Below are 13456 nucleotides of genomic sequence, written 5' to 3'. Positions count from 1 at the left end.
CAAGCGGTATGCCACAACTGATATTACTAATGCATTCTTCTCAGTCCCTCTGGCAGCAGAGTGCAGGCCACAGTTTGCTTTCACATGGAGGGGCGTCCAGTACACCTGGAATCGACTGCCCCAGGGCGGATACACAGCCCTACCATTTGCCATGGACTGATTCAGACTGTACTGGAACAGGGAGAAGCTCCAGAACACCTTCAATACATCAATGACATCATCGTGTGGGGCAACACAGCAGAAGAAGTTTTTGAGAAAGGAGAGAAAATAGTCCAAATCCTTCTGAAAGCTGGTTTTGCCATAAAACAAAGTAAGGCCAAGGGACCCGCCACGCAAGAGGTCCAGTTCTTAAGAATCAAATGGCAAGATGGATGTCATCAGATCCCCATGGATGTGATCAACAAAATAGCAGCCATGTCTCCACCAACTAGCAAAAAGGAAACACAAGCTTTCTTGGGCGTTGTGGGTTTCTGGAGAATGCATATTCCACATTACAGTCTGATCGTAAGCCCTCTCTGTCAAGCGACCCGGAAAAAGAATGATTTCAAATGGGGCCCTGAGCAACGACAAGCCTTTGAACACATTAAACGAGAAATAGTTCATGCAGTAGCTCTTGGGCCAGTCCGGGCAGGACAAGATGTAAAGGATGTGCTCTACACTGCAGCTGGGGAGAATGGCCCTACCTGGAGCCTCTGGCAGAAAGCACATGGGGAGACCCGGGGTCGACCCCTAGGTTTTTGGAGTCGGGGATACAGAGGGTCCAAAGCCTGCTACGCTCCAGCTGAAAAAGAGATATTGGCAGCATATGAAGGGGTTTGACCTGCTTCAGAAGTGGTTGGTTCTGAAGAACTCAGTGTAGCAATTAGACTTGCTAATTGCTTTCAACAAGTGTTGCCTGTGTCTCAGGTCTGGAGATTAGAACCTACATGCCACTGTGAGCACCATACAAGGGAGGACACAGCAGTCTCCTACTCACACCTCCACCCTTGAGCAAGCAGAAAACACTGAAAGCAACACAGCTCACATGCTGTGCCTCTCTTCCATTGGGTCCTTATCTTTCACTTGGATATCTGTAATCATCTCTGCTGTTTTCAACCTTAGAAGCAATGTTTTTCTTTATTGCAGATATTTGGGTTGGAGACTTGCAAGGATCGAGTTTTATATTAAACTCAAAATCAAATTCCAGGATTAGTTTTTTGGTTTTGAAAAAAAAAAAAAAAGACAACGAAACAAAAACCAAACCCAAAACTTGCTAACAATTCAAGTATTTGATTTTTATATGAGTCTGTTATAGTTTTCCATCACCTGCAGTTTGACACCTCCTTGTACAGAATATTATACCCTGTGTCACGGTTTTAGCTTGGTTAATTTTCTTCACTCTAGCTGGCATAGTGCTGTGCTTTGAACTTAGCATGGAAAAAAAGGTTGAGATAACACACAGATGTTTTGGCTGTTGCTGGTAGCGCTTGTACTAGTCAAGGACATTTCTAGCTTCCCGTGCTCTGCTGGGTGCACAAGAAGCTGGGAGGGGAGGGGGCACAGCTAAGAGACCGGATTCAAACTGGCCAAAGGGATATTCCATATCATGTAACATCATGCCCAGTATGTTAACTAGCAGGAGCTGGCTGGGGGAGGGAGGCAGCAATCGCGGGTCAGGGACAGGCAGCGTCAGTTGGCGGGTGGTGAGCGGTTGCATCGTTCGTGTTTCTGTGGTTTTTTTCCTTTTTTTTCCTTTCCATTCCTTTTCCATTTTATTATATTAACATTATTGTCATTATTATAATTATAATTATTATAATTATTTTATTGTAATTATTAAACTGTGCTTATCTCAACCCACAAGTTCTTTTGCTCTTCCAATTCTCTTCCCCATCCCACAGGGGTGGGGGAGAGTGAGCGAGCGGCTGCGTGGTGTTTAGTTGCCAGCTGAGGCTGAACCACGACACCTCGTCAGCACAGAAAGACAGTAAACTACTAAATTAATGCAATAGCATATTAGTATTGCTGCCTTTACCTAAGTAATACTTTATGAAGGTACACTATTGTCCAACTAGTTACTAAAACATCAGTAACTGTCCTTTTCTATTACAGCTTCCCATGTTAACTGCCATAGTATATGTATAGTTTATATATATACACACACACACACGCACAGAAGACCAGAGTTTTCATTAGTCTTCCATAGAATTTCAGGAAACCAATATTGCTCTGCTGTATTCCAAAGTTATTAACTGATAACTAACATTCCTCCTGCAATTATTATTCTTGTTTGGAATCCTTCTCTGTAATTCATTGTGTTTAGAGATCCTCTCATGGTAACACCCACTGGAAAGGCAATAATATGCCCTCCAATACTTGAAAAATCAGATCTAGACAAGAGCCCTACAAATAAAATGAAGCACTATACCAAGACCAATGCCCTAATAAAGGTGCTTTCCTAAGACCTATAAAGTGCAGTATATCAGTATAAAATTGTGGAAAGACAAAAAAAAAAAAGAAAAAATTTACCAGAAACAGCCATAGTATCACTGATCCATGCAATTGAAAATATCCAATCCTTATGTCCATCCTAAAAGAAAAAAAAGACAGATTTTTCTGTGCCATTATGCTCTAAAGTAGTCTCAGAGCAAACAACTGTTCCTCACTTTGATTTTTAGTACAAATTCAGGACAGGCCTACATTTAAAACACATAAGATTCCAGTATCAAGCTGAAGTAGTTTGAGTACCTAGCAGTAATTTTAACTTGTTTTTTATTTTGAAGTATATAATTAAGAGAGAGCAAATAGATGACAGAAAAACAGGTCTCTGACCAAGGACAAATTGATATCAATTCTAAAGACTTATAGCTTCCATTTTGAAAGCAGTGTTCTTTACTTCTGTAAAGCAGCTACATACTTTTAGTTCCTCAAATGCACATCCCTACTATAAAAAGTAAGCAAAACCTTATGTTTACAATATATGACCTACAGATTAATTTTTCAAGCCTGTTATTTCAAGAATCATTTCTTAAGCAGGTGAGAAACCTATTGGGGGAGGGTGGGGGGAAAGACCATAATGCTCTAGCTCTGTCTGAAAAGCTGCAAAGTCATGCAAATGAATAGCAAGTCAGACAAATCTTCAGAGTGAGCCTTTCTGCAGCTGGTTACCTGCTACTGCAGAAACTCTGACCTCTATTGTTGTAGTTAACATCTATGTGCAGTCCAGAATCAAAAAGGAGAAATGAGAGAGAAGTGCTTTCAGGACACCACTATACTCACTTCACTTCTTTATAAGACTGGCCATTTTAAAAAGGCCTCATGATGTTTCAGAAATAGTACCAGAGTCTATCAAACTGCAATAAACCACTGGGTTAGAACTAATCTACAAGGCCAAGTTCTGCCTCTGGAATACATTCATAAGCTGCATGGAAGAAGGGGAAAATTCAACTTGTATCATATTTTCAATTTCTCAAAAGAACTTTTTTAATAAAACTAGTTTCAGAGGTCATCACCAGAATTAGACTTTAACATTTAGGATTTTATTACATTTTCAGTGCTTTAGAGTAATCTGAAGTAGACATGAATGAAGGCGAGGAAGAAGAAATTTGATTCAGAACCCGGAGAATCATCTCACATCAGATGTGTACTCATATTTAAGACATTTTGTCAAAAAAAGACAACTTAATTGGGAATGTTTTCAAGCTTTTAGAAATTCACTTTCCACTACTGGACTCCCAGATCTTACCCCTGCTCTGACCTTACGCACTTGAAAGTAGTAATTCTTTTAAGTGACAGAATAAACTTTCCTCAAATAATCCCACTTACATCTCCCACACAGACAGGATCAAGTGTAGGCAGACGATAAATTGCAAGACTGTTGGGGTTGTCTCCACCTGTGGCCAGAAGGGTCCTTGAGGGGTTGAGCTCAATGGCGTGAATACCACAACCCTGCTGGTTCACCATGCCGGGTTCACGATCTTTCAGAATAGGAATCTTGGTGATCTGACCAGTCTGGACATCCACTACAAATAGCTGAGGGGAAAAAAAAAAAACAAACCCAGGAGATGTAAGTCATCATCAAGCAGATAAGAGAAAAACCAATACCCTCCCTATTTTGAATTTACATTCTTTTCAAGTTAGAATCCACAAATGTTGCAAGTATGGCTGAAAATGCATAAATTCCTTTTTGAAACAAGTAAACTAACTTAATTACAGTGGGTTTTATTTCAATCATCCCATTTGGTTTTCACAGCAATAGAAAAGAGAAGAGAAATTCTTCATGGGAGGCTTCCCATTTAATAAAACCCTTGAATCTAAAACTCTCTTTCTTCTTCAGTACCATGACAAAACAATATTGTTTTCTAGTTTCCCTGAACAACAGTGAGAAAGAGACCCACCTCAAAACAGCCAGTAAGGCCCAGGGCGCTTCACACAAGTCTCCTGCTTCTCAGCTAAGATACTTACTGCGAAGTTTTGGCTTTGGCAAACTGACACTTTATAAATTTATATAATTGGAGTTTATTTTCTAGTGATACACAGAGAATAGTAACTATAGTACTGCCAGTGGGAACATCTAAAAAAAGACATCTAGCTACCTACCTCATCCTGCAAAAACGCTAGAAGTTGGAGCTCTATGTCACTGTCCCCTCTGCAAAAAACTCAATTATAAAGCCTTACAACTCTTCAAACAGACATTATTATACCCAGAGTTATGTCACTTCAAACATCTATGACCAGAGGACTACAATCTAAACCAGAACAAAAGTTTACATCACCTGCCAAAGTGCACTTCCATTTGGGAGGCTCTTGTGCTGGATCATTTCACTAATGTTGTTCAGAGGGCAGCTGAACTAACAGCCAAATAAGTGTAACAGAGGGGATGTAGGCCTGGGTGGGGGTCATGAGTAAGAAGCAAGGTAATGGAGGATCTGAAGCTGACTTGGCACTACGGCAAGTGATACAGAATCACAGCCCAGGATTATAATTAAATCACAGACACTCCCCCCCGTAAGTTTATTCCTTCTATAACCAAAGGACGTTGTCTCAAAGCCTCTGGAGGTGAACTGAAGATGGAGAAAACAACAACAATGAAAACTCAATGCAATTTAAAAAATACACACCTCAAGGAAATTGTTCTGAAATCCTTTGTCACACATTTCTAGAAAGACAAAAAAGAAATCTAGAGGTTCTCAGACAGAAGTTATAAATACAAGTTCGTTTTGGTGAACTCTCACAGACTGTATAGCTATTCTTTAATAAGCGTAAAAAATCCCATGGAAATTTAGCATTATGTCTATTATTCTTGATGTACTGAACTAGCAGAATATTAATGTCAAATGAAAACCTGGTAAAGTATAGTATGTTAAACCCATTCTACTGAGAAAGCAGAAAACTAGTCATCGCTCTGTGTGCTGTCTAGAATTATCCGTCACCTTCAACTCCCAGCTGATCTTCCTCTGTAGGGCAGCAGTCTGTCACAAACAGGTGACTGTTCCTACAGGGCCGAAATTTGCATGTTTTGTTCTTTATTTTGTCTGCAGGTCTGGGGTCAGGCAACAGCCAAAGCGCAGCTGAGTAGGAAGGAGGCATTCCTCACTTCTCCGAAGTATGAAGTGTTCCAATGCAGTTCACTGCCTGAGACAGCTGGTAAAAACAAAATACACACAGCAGCCCCTCTGCCCTAACTGCATCCCTGAAAATTAACAACTGCCCTGTAGGGTCAAGACCAGTAACTCCCTCTCCTCTCACCCTCCCTTGTCCTTCCACTATGAGTGCATACCCTCCTTTTCCTTCTCAGTGTTTCCTTCCAGCAGCCAGGGCTGATTCCCTCCCCTATCCTCCTTCAACTACTGAAAAAAAAAAACCAAACCCAAATCTACAGTTAAGTACCTAAGATTAAGGCTTGCAGGTGCCATGTGCAGGTCCTAAAGCTGGCACCAGAAGTACTAATTAGGAAAACAGATCCACACTTCAGGAAAATCATGCTTCAGCTGTAAGACATTCACACTTCAAAGAACATCCCAACAGGTATGAGGACTGAAATTAGAAAACCTTCACATTCTCCAGCCTGACACCACTGTCATACATCCATGTTTGATACTAGGTTAATAAAGACTTACTCTAGTGCAAAATTCCTTTAGCTAAACTCTAAACTAATTGGGCTGAAGAGGTAAAGAAGTTGGAAACACACAATGCTGAGGCATCAGACCCTCACACTTCTGAGCTGGATCCTCAACCTCAATATCATTTTCCTGTAAAAAGTTTCCAAACTGAGAGATTCTCAGAAGCAGCAGCTGGACATATTTCTTGCAGTGCTTTCATCAGCTTGTACCCTACTCTAATCCACCATCAGCCCTTGAATTGCTTTGTCATTTCCTCACTTTTCTCATCCAGTTGCACAGTATTACTGTAACCAGAACGGCAACAGCATTTAGGGCAAAAGACTTTACACAGTTAAGGGACTGGTTTTGTACTTTCAGAACTGAAGTTTTAAGCAGTAACTTCTCTCCTTGCTAGGACTCTTCCATCACCTGGGGCAGGACGGGAAGCCAAAAGCTCACACTTGCAAGCTGCGCCACTGATTGCCAAGAAATCTTCCCTGTAAATCCACCAGACAGAAGCCAGGTGAAGCCAAACAGTTGTTAGACACTTCTAAAGCCAAAAGGGGATAAATATTAAGAAACAAGAGAAGCACCCAGCTAAGAATGCAGAAAACTTGAATACCATTTTAAGAGTTTTAAAGATACTACAGTAAATAAAGTAAAAAGTATCTGACTGCTTTTAAGTAAGTGCAGCCAAAACCCCAGCATACAATGACAAAAATACAACAAAAAACAGAAATTGGCCTGCTTCTTCCAAGCAAACTGGTACCTTTGCTACTTTTGAAACAAGTACATCTGCAAATAACTCCAAAGCAGCCTGGACTCCAAGAGTCTTGACAGAGTCCTGATAGCTCAACTACACACTTATTGTTTTCTTTACCTGAAGCAGGAATAAGAACTTATTTTTCTAGCTATTCATTATACAGAAACTAAAAACCAGCCACAAAAACTCTTCCTGGATGCAGTAAACCCCCACCAACCTCCAGACAGTCAACTGTGGATATTTGTCCCTTGATTTTAACCTTGCACATAACCTGGTTCTTCCTGCTAATAAAACGTATGCATGTCAGCCGTTAGCATCCCAAATAACTCGACCTCCAGGATCTTCCAAGCCAGGATTGCTTTGGCCACCTGCCAGAAGTCCAAGGACCACACTTCATCTGTGAGGAATGGAACAAACTCAGCTATCATGTTCTCTGCGGGACGACCTTGTTCTAACAAGGGAAAAGGCTGGATGACATGACAAAGATAAATTCTTCCTTCTTTTTTTTCTTTTTTTTTTTTTTCTTTTTCTTTTTTTTTTTTAAAGCAATGCAGATCTACAGCTTGTAACAGCACTATCACTCAAGGATTAAGGCATGGCTAGGTACTACAGTTGTCATAGCTATGAATCTTTATGATCTGGCCCTACTTTTCATGCCCCATGACATCACTAGCTATATGCTTATTTTCCTTTTGTTGAGAAGTTGTTCTAGGAAATGGCTCCTGTACAATTACCATGTGGCTGTCGCTTTTCCAAACTTTTTATGATCAAGTTAATCAAGAAACTGTCCTACTTCATTGACTAAGGAACTTCATTAATCAACTTGCCAGCAGTAAGGACTATGGCAGGGAATGGAGTATCTGAGGGCCAGAGCCTGAACTACAAAATCTACCCTTCCCTTACATAAAATAATGAGAGTAGTACAGCTTGCCAGGTTCTTCAGTCAAGCCTACTTCCATTTTTTGACCTGTTTTTCAGAGACAACAGTTTATGGGAAGGAAAAAAAAATCCCACAAAGTTACCAGTTCATTAAATATAAGTGCCCTTCCCATGTATCTGTAACTGAAAGCGTTGACTTTATATGTCAAGATTAAAAAACAGGCTTATGGAATGCCATTTCAAGGCACCTCACAGGCTCTCTCATGTCCTTCGCTGCTGCCCTGCACACAGAACAGCAGATGAAGAGGCAGCACTATCTTCTAGTTGATCATATAAGTCAATCAGGACAAAAACAAAGGGTGCCATCCTGAGCTGCAGCATGTTTTTATTACATAAGCAGGATGGATGCTGATTTACAAGGCACAAAGAACAACTATTATTCTTCACACAAGAAGCACTCATGGTAATGCTCTGCACTATACGTACTGCTCTCAGAAAGCACAGGCACATCATGCCACTCATACTAACATTTGAAAGAAACCCAAGATAAACACACTGCCTTGCCAAAAACAGAGTCACTAAGAGATAATCGCTAATCATGACGAAATTTCACAACTGGCTTAAGCCAATCTTTGAGAATCCACGTGTTTCTTTCTCACCTACCCAACCAGCCTCACCACCCCTGTGACAGCAACTAGTGCTCACGTAGCTGTGAGGTCAGCTGGATCATACCTCTGCCTTTGGTGAAAAGTAACCCTACAAGAAGACCCATCTGAACACAAAAAACAAGCGGATCCAGCTGACTCGCCAGCCACATGTGCATCAGTGCCAGCAAGAACGAGCAGGTGGGAACATCATATTCCACAACAGCACAACTCCAGACCAGCTGAAACTGGTCACAAAAATTTCACCCTCAGCCAAGCTAGAAAATGACATCATTGTTCTCCTTCAAATTTGTTTTTTGCTAACAAAACAACTAAAGCAAGACAATGCTTACAGTGTCATTACACCAATACCATTGCTTGTCACACTGAGTAGCACTGTTTGATTTTTCCCAGTTCTCAGTCTTGCCTTTTATTCAGATTGTAAACACCTCTCTTTTCCATGTTCACAAAACGCTTGGCATAAGGTTCTTCCATTATACAGCAATACAGATTTACTAAAATATGCCAAGCCCCAAAGAAACATGGGCTTTTAAAAGCCTAAGCTACCAAACCATTATGTCTCCTTAGCAGTGGAGATCAGAACATACACTAATCTTAGTGCAAAACTTAGTCACTGATTGTGCAGTACAGGCAACACAAGTGGGTAACGGCTTTACACACCCTCCTTGAAAGGGTCCAAAGAGAAGCAATCAGAATATAAAGAAACCACCTGAGACGTGAGTAGAAGTAGCCAGCAAGTTGACTGACTGAATTCACATTTCCAGATGACCATGCAGTCAGGCACTTGACCTTGCTGTGAAACTCTGAAGCATTACTAGGTAATGGGCATGCACTTCAATGTCATTGAATTTGTTCACTGCCAAAAATCACATTTGTCACAGTTTTTAATTGCGCCCTGCCCTCCATGTTTAATTTCAGGAGGCTGGCAGACTGGCAGACAGTTAACACATGTCAACAGATGGCAACGGATGGAGAAGTGAGAGGCTTCACCTGCTGAAGGGCATCTCTACCACCCACACCATACCTGGCACGGAAACTACCAGACTCAAAAGAGAGACATGGGTATCACATGCAGTTGACAGAAAACCAAATACTCTTGAGACAAGAAACAATGCCTGGCCATTCACTCACAAGCTGCTGAAAGAAGGTGAATGGAAATATCAGTCACAGGCATCAGAGATTCATTTCAATAGACCGAGTTTTGGTCACTGTTCAGTGGACTTTGAGCAGAGTTACAAACTGTGGGAGCATAACTTCTTATTCCCTCGCTGGGATCAGAAATGAGCGATCTTCCTGATTTTTCATTATACATGCAAAGCCAGAAAATAAGTTAACTTGTAAAGCAAGTGGAAATCATTTTCCCCAAAGACAGTCCATGTTCACGGACAGAAGAGTAACTGTGCACTGTACTCTTGCCACCACAACCCGAGGACTACAAGATCAGGTTATAATTGTGAGATGCACACGACAGACATGGGATCTCTTGAACAAACTGGAAGTCTCTAAGAATAAACAAGAGCTGGTGACTTACAGCAGAGCATCCAAGGCAACACATGAACCCGCCAAAGATAGAAAAGTTATTGGCATTCAGAAACCAATCCGTCCATGCCTTGGAAAAGCCACCAGAGAAAATAGAACAGAGCATTTAGTAAGGAAGTCTTCAAACAAAAATACAGCTATCAGGTCTGCCTGGAGCTGGGGGGCCACAAACAAAAATATTAGATTCTAGGCACTTATATTCTCAAGCAACTAGAAACCAGTAAGTTTCTTATATTTAGGGAATGATATATAGCTCTTGTATTTTCTTCATCCTTAACGTCACGATTAGCAAGAGATCTATATCCTGAACACATACACAGAACTAAGGGAACAAAAGAAGCTGCAAAATTATTACTGGAACTTCTTTTTAGAAGCTGATTTACTCTTCATTGGTTCCTGAAAGAAAAAATAAAAAAGATAAAAAGAAAACTACAGCAATCTCACATTCAGAGTTTTCATTTGCCATAAGCTTGTCTCCTACGTAAGTCTCAAAGTTTCTCTAAGAAGCCTGAACAGAAGATGCTGATTACAGACAGTATCTTGTTCAAAGATGTCACAGTATTAGCCTTTGGTAATTTAGATGCCATTGTGACACACCCTAAACTTCTGCATCTCTCAGAGGCTTGCCTGCTCATTCACTTGTTCCATAAAAGATCTATGAGATCCTTGCAAACATGAATCCTGCCTCAGAAAAGTCCAGGTGACTGTGTTTGGATTTTTAGACACTTAAATGCTCATATAGGTTCCATAATTCTAAATCTATTAGAAAATGCATGCACCTTTAAGAGATCCAAATATTGGTTTTCCAGTTGGCCAACTGTGAGCACCAGGATCCACTGGAGAAAAATAGTTATTTCATATACAGTCATACCCAGAGATATTTTTAGGGATAAAAAATTACCCCAAATTATTAAACAAGTTATAATCCTCATTAAAAATGAATAACCAACAGAGAGCTCCATGTTCTCATATGTGAGAACACTCCCCTCAGTGTTTGTAGTGACTAGTACTGTCAAGTGACTAAAACCAAACCTACCCCTCTGTAAAAGGAGTGTATTTTTGTTTTGTTATTAAAACTAGTGAATCCTTCTGGCACAGCATAGCCAAGGGCAACCTATAAATTAAACACTAAAAGCTCTCAGTACCACATTCACACTTTGATTAAAATAACTGCATTGTTTTATATTTTTCTGTTGCATTAACTTTAATTATGTGCCTCTCCAATGCAACAAACCCCATTAAAGTCAAGCAAGTTGTGTTAGATTTACTCCAAAGTTTAATGCCACAACTTCAGCGTATGAGAATTGGCAAAGGAATTCTTCTTTATTAGGTCGCTTACTCAGGAGATGAGAGAGAAAATCTCATAATTAGAGCGTAGAGTTTAACACTCCACTCATTTGAATGTGAATGCAAAGTAACCAAGCTAAAGCTATTGCAGTATTCATAATTCATAGACAATCTTTCACAACGCTGAAGTGACTCCTTTTGTAACCCTTGTATTTTGCTTAATAAAAGACAAGGTCCATCCATAACGTTAAGTCTCACCGTGGAAGCACACACTTCATTGTAGCGTATGCAGTGGCAACAACAATATGGTTGAATCCCTCCTCAGTTCTGTGATTGTTTCGTCCCAAACAATTTTCTGCAAGGCTGCGTTAACAACAGACTTGCCCATTTATCTTCACTGCAGCAGCACTGAAACTACAAGTTACAGAACATAGCAAAATTGTTGCAGCTCTATAAAACAAGCAGTCATCTTGCTAGAGTAAGCAAGATTTTTGAGAGCCTGTGTTTCAGCAGGAGTTTGTCTCCTGTAAGCTGAACCATGCTGGCCGCTGACCAGCCAAGGCAACCAACACACATGGGGAGAGAAGGCAGAGAGATTCTATTTCAGGCTTATTCATGTTAAAAGACTGGTTTTTGCTGATACAGCTAGGCCTTGCTTCTTAAGAGCTACTGCATGAAAGCCTCCTGCTGTGTAACTATGAATAATAACAGAACATCTGAAATGGAAAAAAAAACCAAAACCACTGTCCCTCGCAGGTCAGATCACTGAGCGCAGCTTCGGCACAAAAAATATCTCCAGGCAAAGAAACAATCACACCAGCTGATTTACTTTGAAGTTTAAAGGCTGCTTGATCTATGCATTCCTTACAATGCTCGATTCATTTCTGCGGCACCAACCAACTTGCAAAGAACAAATTTGGGATTTTGCACTAACTCAGTCAGAACTTCACCACTGAAGCTGGGCTACTGACTCTAGCAGAGAGAGTGTTACCTAAGAAGTGTGTTCTCCTACATTTATTAATCACATAGGACATAACTTTAATGTTCCCCTACAATGTTTCAAATCCAAAGCATCACTTCAAGAGTCTGAAGAAGTTTCAATTTTTGCTGAAGCATATAAAGGTACATAAACAAGAGAAGTTATATGAAGGCTGAAAACAGATTTAGAGTGAAAAAAGTCATGAAGTGAACAGGCAAGAGATAACCCTGAATTTATTTTTTAAGCTTGGAATATTTCTAGTTACTCTGGCAAACATCTGGAGTTTAACCAGAGTTTCCGGTTTTGTAGCAGCTTCTCAAAATCATCAGCACAGAACCATGCGTGTAACCGAGCCATGTAAGGCTGAGCATAATGAAAAAAAGCGTCTTACTAGCAAACTGTGCCAGGCACGATAGCTACCACTTATCAAAGCTAGCGCCGCTGCTCATTAACTTCCCATTCGCAGGTCAGGAAGGATGATCCGACCCCATCGCTGCTCCTCTCTGTCCCGCAAACAGACGTGAATTGCTCTGTGTGGATCAGACAGATGCTGCGCCGAGGTACAGGCCTCACGTTCAGGTTCGCAGCCACCTGCACAGTGCTATGCCTTCAGATGAGAAGGGGTCATCGTTAAGCATCACCTTCATTCAAAATCAACTGTGCGTGATTTTGACTCCACTCCCAATTACTTCCTAACAATTTCCTTGGCAGTCTACATACTTTGATTAGAGTAAGCATTGTTTGGGGGTGGAATAATTCACAGAGGGAAGAGAAAGGGAGAGGCAGCACTTACTGTGTTGCATTTTGTCCCACACACCACTTGTCGGTGGTTCAGCCACTGGGAGGCAAACACTTTATTAAGGGTTCCGAGGTGAAATTCTCTTTCCTTCAGGAGGCTGGGAAGCTGCTGGGCTGCATATCCATGCAAGAGGTGGTGATAGCTGGACTCATTCTGCATCCTGACCTCTCTACCTTTCAGGTAGTATACCAGAGATCTTTTCACTGGGGGAAGTCTTTTCCTTTTGTGAACTGAGTGATCCCACCCATACTGTGGAAAATAAACATTAAAATTAGATAAAGCAACTAGAACAAACTTAAGACATGACCCTTCTAAATTCCGAGATGTTCCTGGCGAAATACTGAAGCTTTCCAAACCACCCATGGAATACCGTGCATAACTGGGGAACGCTGACGTAGCTATCAACAACATAAAATTAAATATGTGCTAAACAAGTTACACTGCCATGGTATTAAAACCGGTCCT

The 13456-nt window shown here is 40.8% G+C and overlaps 1 protein-coding gene across 2 annotated transcripts in view; it reads right to left on the bottom strand.

The window, feature by feature from the left end:
* The window catches only part of DCAF12 (DDB1 and CUL4 associated factor 12), a 29719-nt gene that overhangs the window by 15316 nt on the left and 947 nt on the right, over positions 1-13456 (bottom strand). The window contains exons 1-4 of one of the 2 annotated variants that reach the window (XM_075079787.1): positions 5412-7163; positions 5100-5137; positions 3805-4011; positions 2509-2569 (exon numbers count right to left, since the gene is read on the bottom strand). In XM_075079787.1, the coding sequence (XP_074935888.1) occupies positions 2509-2569; positions 3805-4011; positions 5100-5137; positions 5412-5568 (463 nt within the window). In that variant the 5' untranslated portion in view covers positions 5569-7163. Of the gene's footprint in view, positions 1-2508; positions 2570-3804; positions 4012-5099; positions 5138-5411; positions 7164-12985; positions 13241-13456 lie in introns of those variants that run through there. The other variant, XM_075079788.1, reaches the window with a different exon arrangement.

Source organism: Phalacrocorax aristotelis, chromosome Z (genome assembly GCF_949628215.1).
Source record: "Phalacrocorax aristotelis chromosome Z, bGulAri2.1, whole genome shotgun sequence".
NCBI classification, from domain to species: Eukaryota; Metazoa; Chordata; class Aves; order Suliformes; family Phalacrocoracidae; genus Phalacrocorax; species Phalacrocorax aristotelis.
The sequence above is the reverse complement of the archived record's forward strand: the minus strand, read 5'-3'. Positions and strand labels throughout refer to the sequence as shown.